The 22,627-nt window shown below is 48.0% G+C and overlaps 1 protein-coding gene across 5 annotated transcripts in view; it reads left to right on the top strand.

The window, feature by feature from the left end:
- Positions 1–22,627, top strand: part of znf536 (zinc finger protein 536) — a 205,790-nt gene that overhangs the window by 115,778 nt on the left and 67,385 nt on the right. For all 5 annotated transcript variants that reach the window (XM_085270050.1, XM_085270141.1, XM_085270211.1 and 2 more), the window contains one exon: positions 17,152–17,310. In XM_085270050.1, the coding sequence (XP_085126176.1) occupies positions 17,152–17,310 (159 nt within the window). The remainder of the gene's footprint in view (positions 1–17,151; positions 17,311–22,627) is intronic.

Genomic DNA, 22,627 nt, shown 5'->3' with positions numbered 1-22,627 from the left:
CTGACAGGCTCTGTCAGATACATCAGTGCGTTTCGGCGCGTACGACTCGTCTCCCGACGCCTCGCTTGCTGCTCAGTGGGCTGCTGGAGGGCTTTCTGTGAGACAGAAGGGCTCGGCTGCAGAGCGGGGCGAGAGCCAGGCGTCTCCATGATTTTTTCGGGGTGCATCACCATCTCTCTGCAAGTGCCAAGCGCACACCGAGGCCGTGCCATTCGCTGTAGAGAGCGTGCGACGGGGGCACGCCGTCCTCCCTCTCTTCCAGGCTTCCACGACGAATCTGGTTGCCACATTAAAGACAAACGCCGCGAATAAAATTGTAATTCAGCGAAGCTGTAATGAATGCAGCGAAATGGTTGTCTAGTGAAACATTTTGTGAACTCGATTAGAGGTGCTAAACCATTTATTCGCAAAGTCTGTTATTGCAGACATAATTTGTGTGGCAGCACAGTTTACCTAATTTTATTTATGAATCCCCTGGTCAGTGTTGCTTCTACGTGAACGAGCGCGCGGACCATCTAAGGAGGAGGAAACGTGGAAATGCTGTCAGGAGCGTCTCACGATGAATTAACCTGTAAAGCTGCTTTGTCTCCCTCTGCCCGTCTGAATTAACACCCCATCGCACTGATCAATGGCGCCCCGCTAACAGCGTTAGACGTTTTGTTTTAAAATACCAGTGCCCAGCTGGTGACTCCTCGCACTCATCTGTTTGTCTCTGCTGCCGGTTCCTGCCTCCCTCCATCCTTTTCTCTCTCACTGTGTTTGTTTTCCAGGCTGGAGGGAGGGGTGCGCTGGTGGGGCTGGGTATTTGGCCCGCATCCTAGGTATCACATATCTGACCGTATTTCAAGCCCAAATGAAGCATGTTAAAAAAATCCCTCTTTCACTTTAAAGGTCAGACATTAGTGCTGGTAAAAATTGATCTGTGGATTTATGAATTTAGCCCCGTTGTTGGGGCTCCTTTGTAATGGAAGATTCAGTGGGGGAAGCTTAACATTGCATTGTTTTGCTTTGACAACGCAGCCACGAGAGCCCGTGCAGCTGTTCCCCGTGCTCACAATGGCAGATTAATTAACACAATCATGTGGCGCTGGCTCCAGCTCAACAGCCAGGTCTGCTCAGGGATAGATAGGTAAATCCTATACATGCTTTTCCAGGCTAGCGCCAGCGCTGGTGTGATGCTCCGCCACGGCGCCGTAGATTTGGTCATCGACTGGTCAGCTGTAGGAATGAAATGGTTTGCTAATTGCGCTGATGTTGGAGGGTGTGTGCGCAGTTTTTTCCCTGAAATCGTTTCAGTGGATGCAGAGAAAGCAAAGAAGCCGTGTGTGCACGTGTTTGTGTGCACGTGTTTGTGTGCACGTGTGTGCGCGTGCGCGTGCACGGCCGCTGCCATTAGATGGAGCTGTTCTAATTAAGATTCTGCCGGCCGACCTGTCTCTCTTACTTACTCTTACTCTTACTTGCCTGACATTTTAAACTGTCTATTATGCCGCTTGGCTTTCAGGTGCAATGCTGTGTAAATGGCAAGTCAAAAAATTATGTATCTTTTACATACAGTTATCCATCAGGGAGGCGGCGGGGTGGGGGAGGGGGGCTGACAGATCGGGCCGGCTTTTTAAATTATTACAGGACTCTGTGATCTTTCTCCATTGATTATATCACTCTCTCTGCTGTCACTCTGTCCTCTCTCCCTCCTTATTTTTTATTTTTAATACTTCGTCGCCCTCCGCCGCGCACGCACGCGCACCTCTCCTCCGTGTTTCGCACGAGCATGACCGCAGTTTGTCAATATTTTACCCTTGGCCCATCCCCTGTGTTGATATAATGATCACTTAACAGTCAAGAGTAAGGCGAGGAGGAAATTAGGGCGTCGGCGGCAGAGAGGACAACAACACTGAAGCAATTATGTTTCTTTCAGCCCAAGCATTCTCACGTTAATGAAATCCCTTATCGTTAGGGGAAGAGGAAGGTGGGGAGAGGAGGACAGGTGCACGAAATGTACGTTGTTCATTTATCTTATTCTCTGAAATGAACGGAAGGAGCGCTGAGAATAATGCAGAGATAAAGTCCGGGCAACAAGTGTGCGTAGTATTTTTTTCTTATTGCTGGCCCTGCATTTTGCAGTGAGAGGGAGGGAGGAGAAGGAGTTTGTGAGGCAGATGAATGAGAAGGGAGGAGGAGGGGGAGGGCACGGTGTATCGCACGTTAGCATCTTCCTAAAGGACAAATCGAAGACGTTCCCCAGGCTAACATTTGAAGTATTTACCTTCCTGCTAAACGGCTGCCCTTTCCTCTGGAGATGAGATCAGTCGGTCCCGGAAAGTTTCACACATCCGGCTCATCAGCAGCTCCGGCTCATTTCTTTCTGTTTCATTTGTAAGATATTCCTATTAAATACAGTTTTCCATGCGTAGTGCACCTGTGGGGTGGCAGAGCGGCCATCTGCCCAGGGCTCCTCCAAGCTGCATGGACGGATGGGTCAAATTTCCAGTCGCGTCAAACTTCAGGAGCTAATTTTTTAATTGCAGGTTTGATTTAAGTACATTTTTGGAAAATGTCAGTTCTCTATTCAAAAAGTTCACTTTATTACCCCGACTCCAGGAAATGTCTATATTGAGGCGTTAAGCAGCGCCACCTAGTGGCTGGAGGTGTTAATAACTGTGAAAAACAACAGTGGGAACGGTTCATCCGGAAATCCCGGTGAATGAAATGTGATCGTGCCTCTGCTTCGTTGGATTTCTCCGTGTCGGCCTGTTTGCGATGTCGTGGCTTCACTGCCGTTTCAGAGGTCAGAGGAAAAAACGATGTTTGCACCAAACAGTGAATATTTCCCGCTCGTCAAACGATCACTAAAGACAGCGGCCTCCGCCTGTGTAACCCGCGACAACAGCTGCAGAGGCCCTGACTTCCTGTGGTGACAGACAGCGAGGTAAACCGCCCCGACGGTGGAGGAATACAACCACAACGCACTAGTTCTACTTACTGTTCGCTGAAGTGAGAGGATCAACCAAAAGAAACATGGTAGACTTTTGGTTTTACTGCAGAATGGTGTTTATCGTGTCACCTGTGCCCGGATGAGCTGCGAGGCAGTTATTAGACACCTCCGGACGGATCCTGGGGTGGAGTGTTTGAAATGTGGAAGCACTCGAACAGACCAGAGTGAGGAAGGGATGAAGGTCGGGATAAAAACTGAGTGAGGGGAGAATATCTGGCAGCGTGATTTCAGCAGCGATACTGGATAGATGATTAGTGATCTGGAGGGTCGGGGAGGGTCGGGGAACCCTCACGGTCTGAAGCTTATTAGAAAAAATCATAAAAGTTTTTCCGTCGACAGACGGCTCAGCGTGATGTCCGGAGGGGCAGCAGGTAAATACTCAGCAGCCTGGTTTGTTCACTCGGGTGCAGAGCATGGACCTGTGTGACTTTCATATCACAGGTAATAAACCAAAGAAGAAAGCTCCAGCTTCAAGACTGGCACTCCGGACTGCAGAAGTAAAAACACGAGTCAAAACTGAACGAATCAGAGTAGAGAAAGCACAGCGCCCTGCGCTCTCTATTCAGACTGTAGGTGTGTGAAACAGGACGCAACCTCTCAGTGGCACCATGTGACGAGCCCTTGGATGAGAACAGGCTGGTGTTCCTCATGGTCCTCGCAGCATTCATGTCTGAACCAGCTCAAAGTCAAATATTTGTATATTGGGGGCATTTGTTGCTCCTTTTGCAAAGGTGTTATGTAAGTGCAGTTATCACTGTCACTGACAGATGTTGCTGTGGACATGATTTATTTCAGCTCTGGGAGTGCATCTTAAAGACCAGGTGAGGATTTTCCAGAGTCGCATACCGCGGGGATGCCGTTGCATAGAGAGGGAAGTGTTGAGCTGCGCTGACGCTAATGTCTGCTTCGAGCCGCTGCGCGAGGCTTCTCTCCATCACTCCTGTGAAGGAAAGCTATCTGATTGAAAACAGATCTGGGGCATTGGGGGGGCTGGCCGTAGTTCGTTGGATTTAATGACCCATTTCCTCAGCTGCCTCATGCCACAAGCAGTTAAACGACAGTCAGGGTGCCCAGAGGTCCCTACCGTAGGGCCGGGGGGAGTACCGAGTACACTAGCGTAGAGACAGAGTGAGTAATTGAGAGCGACATACCCTGGCTACCAGGCAGCAAATCAAAGCCCCTTTCCCCAGCAGGAAGTTAACTACCATCCACCGTCGTCTCGAGTCAGATGTTCAACACATTCCTCCAGTTATTCTGCGATCGAGGGCTGGAAGTCATTTCTCCCAGTGTGGCTGCAGAACGTGCGTCCAGCACATAGACCGGTCCCAGATGAGTTCAGAGATTTCAGCAGCTGCAGCTTTTCTGTGGAGGATCACAGGAGTTTCTTTTGCCTTTCAGAATGTGGGCACATCACTGACATGCAGCTTAGACTCCTGCTGCAGCTGTAGACCTGTGATTTTGATTCATGCCCTCTGGAGTAATATACAGCGCTCAGCAGGTTTATTAGACCGCTTCACAAAAATGTTAGAATCTGTCAGAAATGTGTTTACATTTCTGTGGTTAGGATTATTCAGCACACAAACTGAAATCACGTCTTTGTACCTGAGATGGAGCCGACGCTGGACGGATCAGAACATTCAAACACCGGTCTTCCTGTTCAGGTAAATAACGGTAATTTGGCAGTAATAATAATAATGGCTGACTATTTTATTCAGCTTCTTAGTAAAACAGTTTGGAAATTAATGGATGGCAGCAATAATTATAGTTCAGTATTAAAAACATCGTCGTGACTGAAGAGCAGGCACAGACGCTTTTGGATTAACCACAAACAAATTACACATTTGAATTTTACTGTGTGTAACATGGAGCTGGAGCAAACATCGCTCATCTCTTCCTCTCGACTAATAATGGCGAGTGGATGGAGCGGGAGGTGGAGCCAGCAGCGGTGCTGTACACCCGCCTGCTGCCCCGCCCTGATCTCGGCTCTGTTTTTAATCACATAAAACTTTAATATAAAACACACACAAAAACAAACGCAAACAGCACGTCAGACACGTTCAGCACCGTCACAGGCGGGCTCAAGATGGCCGCCGGGTTGGTGGCGCGCTCCTTTACATATTTCAGTTCTTTGCGGGCAGCACCGTCCGTCCAAATGGAAAACTTGAAAACCTGAAACATGATGGTGGCTTTTTATTAAAAAACATTTTTCATTTTTATTTTCGTCTTCCTGATAAAGGGGAGTTCTTCCTCCCCACTGTCACCAGGCGCTGCTCACAGAGGGTTTTCTGATTGAAGCGTTGTTGTGAGCTGTCGCTGCGTGAGGAACAATCAGCTGAAGACGAGCGACAGATGCAGAGCAGATGTGCCTCTATTAAATATATTTTTGAACCTTCCCGTGTGATGCCGGGCTGCACCGTGTCACTAACGCTTCAGTGCATGAAACAGTTTCATGGATCCAAAATGTTCCTTTGAACACAGAGATGCAAACGACACGGTGCCGTTAAACACACGTCAGAGGGTGTCGATGCGACCTCGCCATGTTCGGGCAGCGCCGTCGAGTCTGGCGATTAACCCCCTCGACCTTCCGTGCAGCGAGGAGGGACCTCGACAGACGGAGACGCCAAACTTCCTCCGCCACAAACTTCTGTCCTATCAAGCTAACCATCAATTATTAATGTCCGCAATCCTGCTCAGATATAGAAAAGCTGGCAATTACGCGCTACTCTGTCTTTTGGGTTTTGGCCGCCTCCGTCTCCGGCCCGCGTCTGCCTCTCTGCCCGTTCAGCTCCCCTCTATAAATATAAAACAGCTAGCTCCTCTTAGCACACCACGACTTCTCTCATTGCAGATATCCAGATCCAGATTAATTTGTAATTAGTCTTGAGTTGTTGAGCCTCTGAAAGATAAAGGATTCCAGCTCCCGTTCTGTTCGCCCCAAACACTGACGATCACTTAAAAAGAACAAACGCTCTCGCTCTTGATAAAAATAGCTTAAGCTTGGACTTATTTGTTTGGCGACAAATGCCAGACGCATATGTCTGAATGGCTCGGGTGATGCTAGAGCAGAGAATAAATGAGTTGGTCTATAATAAAACTCGTCATTGTGTCTCTTTTGTTAAAAAAGGGAAGGGGGGTGTTAACTCTTCATCGGCTGAGCGAGGGCTGGAGTTTGTCAGAAAAGTCGTCCTTTCGCAGGTGGTGGATCTGTTTTTAAGGTGGTATGAGTGTAAAAACAATGCACTGGAGTAGATTTGAGTCGTTTAAGAGGACAGGGGGTGCACGCAGGGGGGCGAGGGCTGCTTCAGTCTATTAATAGTTGAGTCATCAGTGCCTCAATGTTCCGAAATGGCAAATTGTTAGATCCCCAATGGTGATTATTACTTGCTGTCAATGACCTTCATAACAAATTAAAATTATGCGACTGGGACAGAGCGTGCTCTTTAATAGGCGTTATGCATGGGATTGCGTGTGTGTATGCAAATGTGTGTGTGCTTTGTATGCGGGCAGCCTGTGGGTGCAGGCCTGTAGCATTTGAAAACTGGGCCTTTGTCTCATTTATTCTTAAAGTGTGTCTCTCTCCGTGGTCATTGTGTCACACACACACACACACACACACACACACACACGCGCACACACACACACACACACACGCGCACACACACACACACACACACACACACACACACACACACGCGCACACACACGCACACACAAGGCAAGGTGTGTAAATCTTTTTATTTCATTTTCTGAGACACTCGACAAGTTCATAGAAGAGGAAAAAGGGACGCGTCCTTGGTCTGTGGATTTACTGCCTGACCGGGCTCTAGTCCACATGGCGCATGCGTGCGCGGCGAGCAGCAGATTTACCCGCCGTCGCTGCTCTTCCACAGAGACCTTGTTAAAAGTGCTCGTCCCTCGTGGTAATATATGTCTTTAAGTGCGCATTTATGCTCCCGAGCTATCGATCACTGCACATCCCTCACCAGATAATTACTCCACCTTAATATGCATCCTTAATGAGGCCTAATTGATTCGTTTTCATTGATGGAGAATAACGCCACTAATGGCTGCGGTGTGTGTACAGTATGGACTCTGACCAGTGGCAGATGGATGGAGGGTGGGATGGAAGTGCTGCGACTGAGTTTGATGATTGGCCTATTGTGCCCGCTGTTGATTTAGCGTGCTCGGGAATGAATAGGAAATCAATGGCGGCTTAGGGAGGAGTTCTACTTTATCCAGCGTTAAAGAGACAGCGCGTGCAACAGGGTGGCTGTCGTAGGTGGCGGGAGGTGGAGAGGGGCTCGCACCGTCAGCTTTCTTTTTCCGTTTGCTCTCCGTTTGTCTTTGCTCGGCTTTTATGTCCCGCCGTGGCCGCTCTTCTGGTTTTCTGGTCTTTCCTGTCTTCCTCTGCCTTCCCAGCTTCCCCCTCTTCTTCCCGTTTTCCCTCTTGTTTCTAATCATCTTGTTTCCATTTCAACCGCTTTGTTCTGCCGCTATTTTCATTTCTGTTTTTATCGCTCTTTCACCATCGTGTGCGTTCTGCCCTTTTTCCTTTCCTTTATTCCTTTCCTTTCTCAGCAGCCTAGTCATCCTTCACTAATGGTAACCACACCACTTCCTGCCAACACAGACTGAGAGGGGGCATGATGAATATACACCCTGATTATTATAGCATTACACACACAAACGCGCGCACACACACATGTTGGAGTGTGTGTGTGTGTCTACAAACACACATTAGTAACTGCTTTTGTCTTCTTGTCCTAAAAGACACCTACCTCTGTCCCCATCTGCCTTCTGTGCTCTCATGCATGCATGCAGACAGTGGTGGACAGCACACACACACACACACACACACACACAAACACACACACACACACACACACACACACACACACTCATAGACCCTCAAGCATCATCCACAGCCTCTCGACGGGGCTATGATCACCCTGCTAGAATGATAAAGTTAGTGAGACATCAGTGCTCCCTCAGACATTTCTGTGTGTGTGTGTGTGTGTGTGTGTGTGTCTTTTTCCAATGCTCTTTGAAGCCTGAAACAGACTTGAGTAGGGGGGAAACAAAGGTGGGCCAGTGCCAGGGAGAAACTTATGGCACCGTTCCTCTGCTCGTAGCCGGGCAGAGGCATAGCCTTTACTGAGGGAGAGAGCCACCTTCTGTCAGCTGGGGGGGGTTAAAAAGAGAAAGCAGGGGGGAGAAGGCTCCTTTTAACACCCTCGGGAGTCACCTGCTTCCTTGCAGGTTTTTTAGAATACACGTCCTTCATGTCTGAGTAGTTTTGGAGGAATCACCGTCGCAGCAGAAGATCAGAAATCATTCAGAAGTGCTTCAGACAAACACACTTCCACCCTGCCAGCCTTTCATTACCACCTATCTCTCCTCCGTCCTCGCTCCTCTCCTCGTTTTTCCTCCTCCTCCTCCTCCACAACTCCAGTCTTAGTGCGGGTGTTCACTAATAAATATAAATGTTTGTGATTAGCATCTCTGCAGCACAGGTGCATGTTTGTTGCGAGGGGAGGCTTGTTCATTAATTTTCAGCCATGAAAAGTGCAGCGCGCCATGAACGCAGAGTCCAAATCGCACACACTGATAAATGAACGCACAGATTGTTAATGTACCATTGTAAGGCTGCTGCCTCCACCAGCTCTGAAAAAAACACAGAAAACAGGGCCTGCTGCCAAAAGCAGGGCTGAGTGCGCGCACACACGCGCAGGCTGAGAGGTGTGGCAGGTCGGCGTTCAGCTCAAAGCAGCTTCTTTATCCTTATAGCAGCTCGGGATTATTTTCACTATAATGTAGGACCCCCCGCCCCCCCAGACTCTGATTCGGTGAACCGGTTTCTGCAGCCATGTGGACCGGGCCTCGCAGATTTCAAAAAACATGCTCAATAATCCTCAAAGTGTTCTTCCTGCCCCCGTCCTGATGGTCGCCGCGGTGGTTTCATACGTGGATTAACCCCCGCGGGTCTCTGCGGACGCAACATGTCGTGTGCGCATTATCAGAATTACCGCCTCCTGCGTACTTTAATTCGATAATGTGCTCGAATGTAAAAAAAAAGGCATCGTCAATATGTGTTTTTGGAGATACAGTTCATTCGCGGCGAGGACGAGTAAACAAAGAGAAAGCGAATAAAATGGGCTGTTTTTCAGGAGCTGCAAAAATGTTTTATTAGGGGAGCGCCGAACACCTGCCTTAAAATGTCGTTTCAACATCTCCCGAATGCCATTTTGCTTAATTGACTTGGAAATGGCCCAAATGTATTGCTGAATGCGGTCTAATTAATATTAATAATAAATGCCATTATTAACATCAAAGAACATCTGGTGCCCCTGTTTACCCCACCGCCTTATATGTAACACACTCTGCTGCTGTTTGAATCTCACAAACACGTGTGTGTGTGTGTGTGTGTGTGTGTGTGTGTGTGTGTGTGTGTGTGTGTGTGTGTGTGTGTGTGTGAAAACCTAAAACCTCAACAAACTTCCTTCTCTGCCTCCTTCCTCCTTGGCGGCTGAGCGAGGTCAGAGCAAGAGGTGAGGACGGCGTTCGCTCTTTCCCGGCCTTCCTCCTCTCCTCTCGGTCCGGACCCGGTTGCTGTAATACCTCGGAGACGTCTCTGATCCCGGGTGTATTCCCGCGGCAGCAGGAAAAACACGGCGTGCGCATTAAGAGAGAGAGGCGCTCCTCTCGGTGCTCATAAATCACGGGCCGAATAACTTTAATCTAAAATTTCATTTAGTAGTGGTTGTCAGGTGGTAAAAGGAGGGGCATAATGCAGTGGTGTTTAATGATAATTGGTGTTTGGTTAATAAATTCTGCAAGTTCAGATTACGTTCTAGCTGTGGCTGGAGTGCTAGCATCAGCAGTGTAACTAAACCTCAAATTGATTAACTCGCATGAACCAGACGCTCACAAAGATGGCAGTGGTCCAAATCAAAAAAAAGAGGAGAAGAAGAAGAATGAAGGGGAGGGGTGTGAGAGAGCGAGCGAGCATCAGGCCGGATGGTGTTGTGTTGCTCTGCTGTAAGGAAATCAAGTCCCCCCGGGCGCATTTTTAAAAGCCTAATGCCTTTCAAATGATGTCATCACGTTTACTCTCTCTCCCCGTCTCACCCAATCTCTCTTAATATCTTTCCCCTTTTCAAACTGTTTCCGCCACCCCCAGCACACACACACACACACACACACACACACACACACACACACACACACACACACACACACTGGTCCTCCCCTCAATCAGTTATTTGGCTGCAGGGAGAGGCCGCCGGGCTTCGACGGGAGTCACGTGACACATTAGAATAATGGCCGAGCAAAAAGCAAAACATCTTGTGTTTTTATGACTGATGTGCTTTTTTTCTCCCCCCCCCAGTTTTATTTCCTGAAAGTGATATCATACTAATCAAAACCACAGAGCGTTTAGAGTGCAAAGTGTGATTGAAAGAGCGCCATTAAGGAACTGCCAGCACCCCCCCACGCCCGCCGCCATCCTCCAACCTGCACCCCTGGCATCGCACACGGCCTCTGCTTTTATTTTCATGTTGTTGATGATTTTTTTTCCATTAATGGGAGCTGGGTGTGGCCACTGTCCCAGGGGCACGCACACACATCAGTTTGTATCTTTGTCAGTCAGTTGCTGTGCTGCCTCCTCGGTGGCGTATCCCCCTCGGTGGCGATGCTTCGGTGGTGACGTGCGGTCAGAAGGGAGTGAGGTGTCTCTTGCACACACACACACACACACACACACACACACACACACACACACACACACACACACACACTGTGAGTCAGAGGGGAAGTGTGTGTGCGTGAGTGTGAGTGCAGCCGACAGCAGGCAGAGTGACTGATACTCAGCCTGCCTCCCAGATGGCCTGCTCAACTCTGCTCCAATCTGATCTCGGAGCCTTTGTTCTGGCATGTTCCATTACGCCGCCGTGACACCAGTAAAGGCAGAGGGGAGAGGAGCTGGTCTCAGATCAGATACAGCTGAATTATACATGTATTTCTCCTTTTTCCCCCTCTGTGATATTCTTGTAGGAGCACAGTCGCAGCGCTGCGTTTGTCATGTTTCTTCCTGGGGTGGAGGCAGGGGAGGGCTCACGCATGCAAACCGCAGAAGAAGAAGCGGCGCGTCGAATGTTTAATGAATAAGAATAAAAACAGATTTTCACATGAATTATGATCATTTTGGCTGAAATCAAGCTCAGCACGAGCCTCTGACACAAGCGATGCTTCGACATTCGGCGCCGTTCTCACCGAGCAGCGCAGCCAGCGGAGGGTCCGCTGCCCCGTAGGACACTCGCCGACATGAACAAATAAAACTGTGACTGTGGTTTAGCTCGCAGTGACGGCACGATGGTGTTCGTCCTTCTTACGCCATCTTGGGTCGTTTAGAGTCACCAACCTCACCGGTCGGTCTCAGAAAACCGGCCAGCCGAGCCACAGGATGCGCGACACCAGGAACCTATCAGAAACAAGCTGCCACGCAGCCTCCCACCACCAGCCGGCAGCACCTCTGTGAGCGTCATCTGAAACCAAATACGACAACGTGGGGCAGATCAGACTGCGAAACCCATCTCTCATTGGCTAACGACCTGCCAATCACGAGTCTGTAGCCAACCTTCCTCTCGGACACCGAGATCAACAAAGCGTCCAAAGCAGAAACGAAGCTCTCCTGCTGCTGAAAGAAACATCTCAGCGAGCTTTGTGTGTTCAGACCAAACAGGAAGCTGAGATTTGAGCTCAAATCTGTGAGAAGGAGAAGTGTCGGTAAAACTTTCAGGTTGGGTAGAAAAACCTGAAAAACAATCATTTTTTTCTGTGCAGTTTATTTAAAAATGTTAACACGCAGACATTTGTTAACACAAATGCCTGACTTTGTGTCACAATGTCACAACATCCGCACAGAAGCAACCAACTGTAGGGAAATGTAGTTTTTGTGATTGTAGTTCACAGGCTCACCTGTGACCGTCGCATTAATGTCGCGTCTCCAACAGAAAATCTTTGCATGAAAAGAAAAAAATCAATACTCAGGACAGTTACGGCGGGGTGTCAACAGGCGGTCTGAGCCCCCCCTCTGCTGCGGCGATGCCTAATATATGGCGTGACCTTCAAAATGTCATAAATGTGTTGTGCAATAAAGTGTCAATATTTGTGGTTATATGGAGCCGGCTGACTTTTACAGTAATTGGAACAGCCGCATTAAAGCTGCGGATCAGCCGACTGATTAAAGACGCGCGGGCCGGACGCTCGTCACGTGTGCGCACGTCACACGCCTCTACGGCCCAACGCACCTCTGTGTGCGCTCTGTGTGTGAATGTGTGAAGCCCATTTATTATTGAAGGGCTGTTATATGCCAGGAGAGCACACGCTCATCCTCTCAGTAGTGTGTCTTCCTCTTACAGGAGCACTATTAACCCTGACACACAAGGACACGTCTGTGTGTGCGCTGAGTGTGTGTCTGAGTGTGTGTGTGTGTGAGTGTGTGTCTGAGTGTGTGTGTGTGTGTGAGTGTGTGTCTGAGTGTGTGTGTGTGTGTGTGCGCTGAGTGTGTGTGTGTGTGTGTGTGTGTGCGCTGAGTGTGTGTGTGTGTGTGTGCGCTGAGTGTGTGTGTGTGTGCGCTGAGTGTGTGTGTGTGTGTGTGTGTGTGTGTGTGTGCGCTGAGTGTGTGTGTGTGTGTGTGTGTGCGCTGAGTGTGTGTGTGTGTGTGTGTGTGTGTGCGCTGAGTGTGTGTGTGTGTGTGTGTGCGCTGAGTGTGTGCGCTGAGTGTGTGTGTGTGTGTGTGCGCTGAGTGTGTGTGTGTGTGTGTGTGCGCTGAGTGTGTGTGTGTGTGTGTGTGTGTGTGCGCTGAGTGTGTGTGTGTGTGCGCTGAGTGTGTGTGTGCGCTGAGTGTGTGTGTGTGTGTGCGCTGAGTGTGTGTGTGCGCTGAGTGTGTGTGTGTGTGTGTGTGTGTGTGCGCTGAGTGTGTGTGTGTGTGTGTGTGCGCTGAGTGTGTGTGAGTGTGTGTGTGCGCTGTGTGAGTGTGTGTGTGTGTGTGAGTGTGTGTGTGTGTGTGCGCTGAGTGTGTGTGTGCGCTGAGTGTGTGTGTGTGTGCGCTGAGTGTGTGTGAGTGTGTGTGTGTGTGTGTGTGCGCTGAGTGTGTGTGTGTGTGTGTGTGCGCTGAGTGTGTGTGTGTGTGCGCTGAGTGTGTGTGTGTGTGTGTGTGTGCGCTGAGTGTGTGTGTGTGTGTGTGTGCGCTGAGTGTGTGTGTGTGTGCGCTGAGTGTGTGTGTGTGTGTGTGTGTGTGTGTGTGTGTGTGCGCTGAGTGTGTGTGTGAGTGTGTGTGCGCTGAGTGTGTGTGTGTGTGTGTGTGTGTGTGTGTGTGTGTGTGGGGTCTGGTGTTTTTCCTGCTTCTAATCTGTGTTTTGGATTTTTTAATTTTAGCCCCATCTGGGGTGGGCAGGTGGGCCAGTGTCTGCTACACGATGCCGGGAGTCTTTGCCAAAAAGGGATCTGTACAGTAGACCACTCAAAATATGTTTATGAGTACGGCTACAGTATGGTGCAGACCGAGTGCTGGGGGGGGTTTATATAATTATTTCCTCTTTCCAGGACGGCACACGTAACAGGGAGGGTGCAGCTGATGGAGAAAATTATAATTCCACCTGAAATCACGAAACCATAGGAACAGATTTCACGTCCCAGCTCAACAGACAGAAGACAAACCCCGGCCCCCTCCCCTCCCCCTCCGTAAAAGAAGCCTTGATAACTCGAGCGGGGGGGCGGGGATTGTTTTTTGCCTCAGGGCGATGAAGTGTCTGTGTCCATGTGGACAAACTGAAGATTTTTCCTCCATTAAAGGGAGAAAAGTGGACGTGTGCAGGCCAGAGGCCAGCTCGTCAGGCTGATGTCACACCTACTGCACCTCTGCTGCGTCAGGCGCAGGAACAGGAGGGTTTGGCTTCAGCAGCTGCCGCCGGGCTGCTGTGACATCATAAAGCTGCTTCCCTGTTGGGTCGTTCCCTCTCAGATCGAGTCACCTCGGGGCTTCTGCTCCCACGTGTTATAAGTCTGAACATATACATGATACACGTGTCTGTCATATAAGGAGCGCTGTGCAAACTTCATATACCAAAAACACTTTTGGTTGTTGTTGGAAACTGAAATCTGAGGTTTGAACCCCGAAGCCTAAAGCTGTGACGGCTCCTTATCGCGCTGCTGTTACGCTAAAATAAGCTGTCTGGCTTTTTTCATGTGGTGCTTTAATTATGACTGAGAAATTATTTTTTAACATATGTGCCGGTCTGATAAATCTTACATATAAAAAGAGGCGTTGCAACTTTAACATGTGCACATTTTTGTACATAAAAATAAGAGCAGCAAACGAAAGCGAAGATGAAGCTAAAGCACGGTCGTGCAGACGGCGACTTTTTCTCCAGCGCTTCACTTTTTTTTTTTTCCTGAGGTCGGGCGGGTTCAGCGGAGCAGGACGAGGCGTCGCTTTCATGTTTTTCCACTCTGAGCTGAAATTTTGCTGAAACACATCCGAGCCTTCGAATCCAGGAGTCCATAAATCGGTGAAAGATTACACACACGTGCGAGCGCCCGGAGGCGGCGGTTGGTGCGATTCGTGAACACGTCCCCGAAACGTGCACGTCTAACCCATCGAAACTCTGACATGTGAGGCTTTTATAAACCGTCTTGTCGTGCGTTGGAATTCAGGACGTGAAAAGTAAAAGCTCAAACTGAACAGAACGATTATTTTCCATCTCCATCTGAAAGTCTGAACGATCGTGGCGCCTCATTCCTCTCACGTGTGAGCGCAGGAAGCATTAAATCCTGTGTGTGTGAAAGCTGACTCAGCAGGGAGCATTAAATAAAATACAAAAACATATATTTATAGTCATCCTCTGTTGTATTTGAGTAGATGTCGACTTTTCGGGGAGTTTTTCTGTGTGGAAATGAAATAATTTCCACGAAACAAACAAAGTGGTGCCTGAAATAATTCCGCTCAATGCTGTAAATTTCCTGCAGATGTTCTTTTAGTTCTCCACAGATTCGATTGGACTCGTCGGTGCTGCAGAAGTTAAACATCTGCCTCTCGGCCCTCGCCCTGCCCCCCTCTCCTCTTACTGTACGCTGAATGAAACCGTCCCGCCGTGCAGAGCGGCGATGACGGCGTATTGTCCCTCACAGACTTACATTTAGGTCGCCTTTCACTTCCTGCTGTGATAAATAGGCTTCAGCCTGATAGCGGCGAGGCTGGATGGACTCGTGTGTTTAGTGTCAGTGTGGAAGAGGACTTGCTGACTTGGGTCTTTCCATTCTGTAAACCTTATTTGACTCCCCGACAGAGGAGGAGGAGGAGGGGGGAGCCGCAGAAAAGAAAAGATTAGGCTCCTGTTAGCGACTGCTCCTCATTGTGCTCCCGTGGGTGCCTCCGTGGGTTTGATTCTTCCTCTTTCTTTCTGCCCCCCCGCCTTCCCCCGCACACACGCCCAATCGTGTGCGGCACAGAAAATAAATAACACTTACTTTCTGCTGAATGGCGAACAGTTCAGCGTTGGTCTAGGCCATGTTAGCCTGCCCGTACACAAAGGCGCCACCGGACCCGGCATGATCCGCCGCGTCCTGTGAAACGTCGGGTTCGAGCTTTGACGAGCGGATTCATGAGGCAAAGCTGCCGGAGGACGTCCGCGGACGTCTTTCCGGGCTGTTACAGAGACCAGATCTGCTGGTGCGAGCGCAACAGACGTCCCAACGGTTCACAGCTGTCTCAGTTTCAGGTTAATTCACTGTGTGTCCTGCTGAAGATCGTCAGAGCCTGAGGGCGTGTGTGTGGATGAAGTTCCACCTGCGTGGTTGTTCGTGAGGCCAGAGTCAGATCCCTCTCTGAGGCACCGCAGGAAGCTCTTTGACTGTTAGTCAGAGCTTTGCCGTCACCATGAGAGCACAAAGAAAACATCAAATGCTGTTTTGCACATAAACTATATAAAAATTAAATGAACTGCACTATATTTGTTAATGAGTGAGGATATTTTTCTCATTTTAGTTTTTTATTTCTTTCATTTTTATTCTTGTGAAACACAATAAATGAATTTAGGCCAGTGTCCTTATTTTGAGCACGTGCAGGGATTCATGAGATGTTTTAAAGAAGAAATTTGAACGAATGTAATGCTGCTGATTGTTTGAGTGTGTATTTAAATACTGAGCATATTTAAGTTCTAAAGTGTGATGGAAGCCCGCAGAGATCAGATGAATGAGTCCTGCAGCCGTCCCGTAATTAAAGAAAACATAAAAAAAGCTCCAGAACAAAAGCAGGAAATGAATTTGGGCGTTTTGCTGTGAGATCTCGCGTTGAACCTCCCGCACGGCGACGTCCACCAAATTGTGCAGAACCAGAAAGGATATTTTTAATTTTACAGCTTCCAGATATTTATCAAGTATCTGTTGTATATTTTTCTCTGATGCGTTTCTTCTCCCGGCCTTTAAACACGGCAAATCAGCGCGGCGAGGCCGGCATGTGCAGCGTGACGCCGACACCCTCACCTCAGATTATGCTGCTGTCAACACATTCCCAGGTTGTCGTCACTCATCTTTAGATTTGCGTTCGGGGGGTGATCGCGTTGATAACAGACTGCTGTTGCACTAAACTGTGCATCATCGTTTTTTTGGCGTGCGGAGGAAGTGGCGGAGGGCGGGGTCAAAACTGTTATCACCCTATCATATCTCTGACAGCTACCTGTCAAAATCGGGTCGCAGCAAGAGATGCGAGGATATCCTGCGATGCTGACGAAGCCAAACGCGGCCCTCTCCCTCTTTTCTTCTGTCTCAGTTTGCATTGTTAATTCTCACTGCACTCCAGCATTAGCTTAACGCGAGCGACGACAGCAGCCAGGATAAAAAAAGAAAAACAGGTTATGGGGGGGTGTTTCTGAAGAAAGCTTATGAACTGTCAGCGTTCTGTCAGGAGGAAAACAGCGCGGTCCGTGAACTCGTTTGATGCGTTTGACTTTGTGTGGCGTTCGCACACCGAGCGCAGGAAACGAGGGACAAAGAGGAAGAATGTGTTGTGTTATGATGTGATGTGTGCAGGGCTGGCACTCAACACGCCTTCCATTTGTCTTCCCCTCCTCGTGTGTGTGTGTGTGTGTGTGCTCCAGATGTTGGCGAGGACTTGGTGAAGACAGCGGGGAGCATCCAGCCGCCTCTGCCCCAGCATCGAGAGCGCTCCCTGGGCTCGTCCTCCAAGGACTGCCCTTACTGCGGCAAGTCCTTCCGCACCTCCCATCACCTGAAGGTCCACCTGCGGATACACACAGGTCAGTGCCTCCACCCTCCACCCACCCGCACACCCCCCGCCTGCTCTGCGTCTCTGCAGCTATGAAACATTTATTGGACTTCATGCAAAATTTACTTCAGCGCTTGTTCTGACATTTCTTCTGGGCTCAGGCTGACATATTGGTTTCTGAATATCGGCTCGCTGGAGTCAGTCTCCCTCTGTGATGGAGAGGACGCAGATCCATCGATAATCTATCAGTTTGAACATCGATGCGGGAAGAAGACAAAGAAAGAAAGGAACAGAGTACAGGCCGTCACAAACCCAGTCATCCCAGTTCAGCAGTGTCAGGTCTAGCAGGCCTGCCTCGGTCCTAATCTGTCTCTGTCCGTGGGATCTAATCCCAGAGGCTCCGTGTTATCAGCTGCTGGATTTGAGCACGTTTCCTTCAGACTCACATAAATCCAAATTAAGGAAACTGCTGGCGAGCGTGCACTTCCTCTCAGTGTCCCTCATTTAGGCTTAAGGCCATTGTTATTCCACTTTTTTTCCTGCTCATCATTTCATTGAGCTCTAATTAACACAACAAGGGTTCAGTGTCCTCCAATGACATCACTCAGAGGGCAATTTCACACTCTCTAACTCTCAATAACTTTCGAGGCAAAACAAAGCCGGCCTGTCCACCGTTCGCAGGGATGTTCGTGAGACCGTGTGTCGAATAGATTTAGCTTTATGTTTCGGGCGGGTGTGCTAACCCTCGGAGCGGCGCCGTCCCCCCGGTTGTTTTCGGTCAGAGTAATGATGTGGACCGTGGACAGGAGCCAGGGCGCTAACCCTCTGCGAGGTACGAACGCCCCACTGACTATCCAGGTTAAAGTCACATTCAGACTGTGCAGAGGACACCTTACCACAAGGACACCTGGCTAAAGTTTCTCAGGTGTTTCCTGCCTCTCAGCTCCTCAGCTTCCAAACACTGTGGACAGCTCAGCGTTATTATTCACCCGAGGTCTTCCAAACGAGAGTCCTCTCTGGACCACTTTGGCTATCCACGCAAGCATAATCCCACATAAAGAAGAGCGAGATCGATCGTAGTAATAAAGACCTCCTATGAAAAACTGCGAGTTGTTCCTGTGACTGATGCTGCCGGAACAAAGCTGCTTTATGCCATGTTGTTCTGCTAATTCAGCATTACAGCATTAACCCTTAAGCTCACTTGGGTCCCCAGAACACGGTAATAACTCCACGTCAGTCACACGCCATCCTCCCCTGCATCCTGCGTGACGGACCAAACACGAGCGTCCTGCTTTATTGGGTCAGACCTGAAACCGGCGAGTTCACTGAGGACACAGGATGTGCTTTTTCTCACAGGCTTCTATCCAATCAGACTTCATGGGAGTCGCCCCCTGCTGGACAGCAGAGAGAATGCAAGCTTCAGACTCACTTTTCAGACCTGACGATGCATCAGACTCTTATACAGTCCTCTGACTTACTGCGTGAACTGAGCAGATATCTGATCGAATGCTTTTACTGTCAGACTGCAGTAGCTCTGAAAATATCACGACTTCCATGCCTTTACTGACTTTTTACGGGTGGTCGGACTGCGACGCTTTAAGGTCTCTAAACACAACCAGGTCACCTCGAGGCCAACCTCCCCTCCACTTGCTGCTGCTTCTGTGTTACCTGCTGCTGAGAGACCTGAGTTATGTCTGCTTTGAGTAGAGTAGTAATGATCCCCGTGAGGCCCGTATTTTATCGCAGAGGAAGCGGAGCCCTCGGCCGGTCTGACTGAATCCACAGTACGTTTTATTTTCGTCCTTTCGTATCTCAAACAGACAGTAAAATTAAAGGCCTCGCTTGGAGCCTCCACCTGGGGACAAATGTGAGAAGGGTTAGCGGGGATGTTGTCTTTTTTGGGTGGAATGTATCCTTGGACGCGTGCCCGTCGAGCTTAGACGCAACGCGGGGAGAAAAAGAGCTAGATGCATCCCCAACATGTGGCCTTTAAATCACTCCTATAACCTAATCGTACCAGCTCCGCTGTGACATCCTGATTACATCCACGAGATGACTTTTACAGCGGCTAAAGATCCTCTCGGTGCTCTGGTGACAATGCGGGCAGATTCACAGCTGACAGGCGAGCTCTCCTCCGTCTAATGTAATGTGAGTGACACAATGGAGTTGCTTACCGAGCCTGGTCGAGGCAGCATTATGCGACGCAACGCAGAGATTAATGAGCGACTAACACCAGCTTGAAAGGAATGAAGTGAATTTAAATTTCTCCAAAAGTTAAAGAGCTAATGTTACAGTATTAATTTCCTCTTGAACAGTGAGTGGGAAAATATCCATTAGCAAAATTAACCACAGTTTTCTAGGTAGCTAACATTGTGCGGCTGTGGCACTACAGTGTGGGGCCAGAGCTAATGAACACACTGCAGAGGGTGATATTTCATTATACAAATTAATGCTCACATTTTAATGGGAAAGTCACATAATGAATCTAGGCTTCAGTGACAGCAATTAGAGGCCCAGATTGTCCCCTTCTGGACAAGGCACTATTTAGCAGTAAGCAGCTGTGTGTAAAAAATAAAAAGGTCCTCGCTCTTGACAATAGCCACACATAACTTCAGGCAGGGCCACATAACCAATAAGAGTCCCGGCTCACCTATAAATGAGCAGAGGGAGGAGGAGGAGGAGAGACAGGACTCGCCTGTGTCACTTAACCTTAACCTAACCTTGTAATCAGGATGAATCAGGAGGGACCTGTGATCTCCGTCTCCATTCCTCTCGTTCCCCTGAGCCCTCGTCTTCCTCTTCCTTCTATCTCTCATACATTTTCTTTTGTCGCTGCATTTCCTGCCTCTGTCGAGCAGGAACTTCACAGCAACGGCTCTTCTTGAAGGGGGAATTAAAGAGGAGTGGGACAGTTTTGGAATTTCCTGCCGCAAATTTTAGAATTTAGCCCAACGTGTGAAACATTTCTGTAATACTGACCATGTCGTCTGTTTGAGGTCGTATCCTATCCCAGTGAGCCTCTTTACCCTTTCTCTGGTAACATCGTGATGTTTGGGTCTGCACCTTTCATCACAGAATAAGCATTTATAAAACTGTATTTCCTGTTCGTCATCATCATCATCATCAACTTTATTTATAAAGCACTTTAAAACAACCACAGCTGACACAAAGTGCTGTACATTGGAACTGTAAAATAAAATTACATGAGATATAAATAAAAATCAAATAAAAGAAGAGTGAAATCATTAATTAAATAACTACGTCATCCAATAAGAGTTCATTTTCTAAGGGTTTAAATCCGTACACGCAGCTGCCGAACAACTGTTAGCAACGAGCACACAGGAAGAACTGTTTTCCCAGTAACCCAACCTTGTGATGTGACATGGGTGGTGCAAACACCTGAGCACTGGCCAGTGTGAGCTTTGGAAGCTCCAGCCATTTCCAGTCAACACTGGTTCTCGCGTTCCACCCTAACTACAACCCTGATTACCCCCATGTATCAGGGTTATGTACACTAACTACAACCCTGATTACCACCGTGCCCACTAACTAACTAAACCTGATACCACCATGTAAACTACTATAGCCCCGACACCCTCATGTATCAGGTACACTATAACTCTGAATACCACTGGCCACTGTAACCGTTAGCCTGATTACCCTGACAAGACTAACTTTAACCCTGATTACCGCAGCCAGAGTAACGATCATTTTCCAACACAGTATGCTCTCACATGAATAAAAGTTAAAAGAAAAAAACGTTCACATTTGAAAGTCGGAGGGAGGTCTTTAACCCAGTTCAAACTGGTTCTGTTGCATCATATTCCATCAGTGGTTTATGAAAAATGAGAGCTGTGATAATGTTTAAATATAAACACAAAACAGCTTCCTTTGAGGCTTAGCCACTATTTGTGTCACATATGAATCTTCTTTCTAATTAATCTAATACGGTTCAGGTAAACTGTCGAGATGTTAGAAATATAAAATTATTTCTTTGGTAACAAGACCTGCAGTATTTTTGTTCAGATTTCTAAAATGTTTTCTGTGTTTATGGAAAACAGCACAGATATTTGTTTTTAACCACGTGTGTTTTCAGAGGTGTGGACTGCACTGATGTGGTAAACCTCAGTGTTTAGCTCCACAGTTAACGCACTGCATTAAGAAATATTTGAAAAAGCAAACAACAACAAAGCTGCAGTTTATGGAAAACAGCCGGATCCTTTTTAAAGCACGTATGTGTGAATAGTTTTCAAGTTTAAATCTTTTTTTATTATTCTGATCGTGTTAGCCGACTAAACCTTATCAATGTTTACCACGAATGTACTTTGTGCTCCTCAGATTTGACGAAAACTGCGGTTTGTTTTGTAATTACACAGTTTCAGTAATTTCATCTTTTTTGAATTATGTGTTTTGTTGACACAAAAAAAATCAGTAAAAATATTGTAAAATATACCATTTTTAAAAAAAAAAACGTAATTTCCTGTGAAAAATTCTTATTTTGCTGTATTTTTTAACCACACATTGAATAATCTTCCATCTTTACGGGAACTTTGGTCTAAAAACAGAGAATATACTGGCAAAAAAATTACCAGTTCAGTTTCTGTTTTTTTACCCAGTGATGCTGTTTGTGCTCTCTCTGGGATTTCTGGAGTTACTAAAGTGACGGTCTGTGCTGCCACTTCATATCTGACCCGCTGTATAACCATCAGATATATTTAAAACAGCTCCGTGTGTTTTTCAGTCCCTCAAACATCTCAACCGCTGGTTTTTACATTTATTTCCATCCTCGAAGCCAAATGGAAATTCATCTTCCAGTATGTCATATCTATTAAACCATTTTAATTGCCCCTCTGTACAGGGCTGGGGTATTTATCTTTACTTGTTTCTATGGTGCTGTCATAATTCACACGAAGCCAGATGAAATCCGTGCAGCAACATGAAGTGCAAACACGCTGTGGAGGACCTCAGGAAGAGGAGGAGGATTTATAAGCGCAGAGGTTGTGTCGAGTGAAGGGTCTGCTTCTTATCGTTCACCTCCATCAAGGTCAGCGTGTCCACAGCGGCTCAACAAAGAGCAGACAGACAGCAGCGAAAAGTTTACCGTTCTATTTTTAACTCCTGCAATTTCCTGGTTTTGTGGCGGCAGCGATCTGTCATGTGGCTGGGAGGTTGTGCTGTTTGCGCTGATATCAATTAAAAGTGGATTAACGGGTACATAATGACCTTTAGCAGTAAATTGTGTGTAATGTTGCAAGGCAGGATACAGTATATTCCCCAGATGTCACACCAGGCCCCTGACGTATGATGGAGCAGATGTCTTAGCCAGTCCAAATGGCCCTCTAAGACAC

Source organism: Mchenga conophoros, linkage group LG1, assembly GCF_057382185.1.
Source record: "Mchenga conophoros isolate Kocher_MC1m ecotype Shallow Benthic linkage group LG1, M_conophoros_male_GT1.1, whole genome shotgun sequence".
Taxonomy (NCBI): domain Eukaryota; kingdom Metazoa; phylum Chordata; class Actinopteri; order Cichliformes; family Cichlidae; genus Mchenga; species Mchenga conophoros.
The sequence above is the reverse complement of the archived record's forward strand: the minus strand, read 5'-3'. Positions and strand labels throughout refer to the sequence as shown.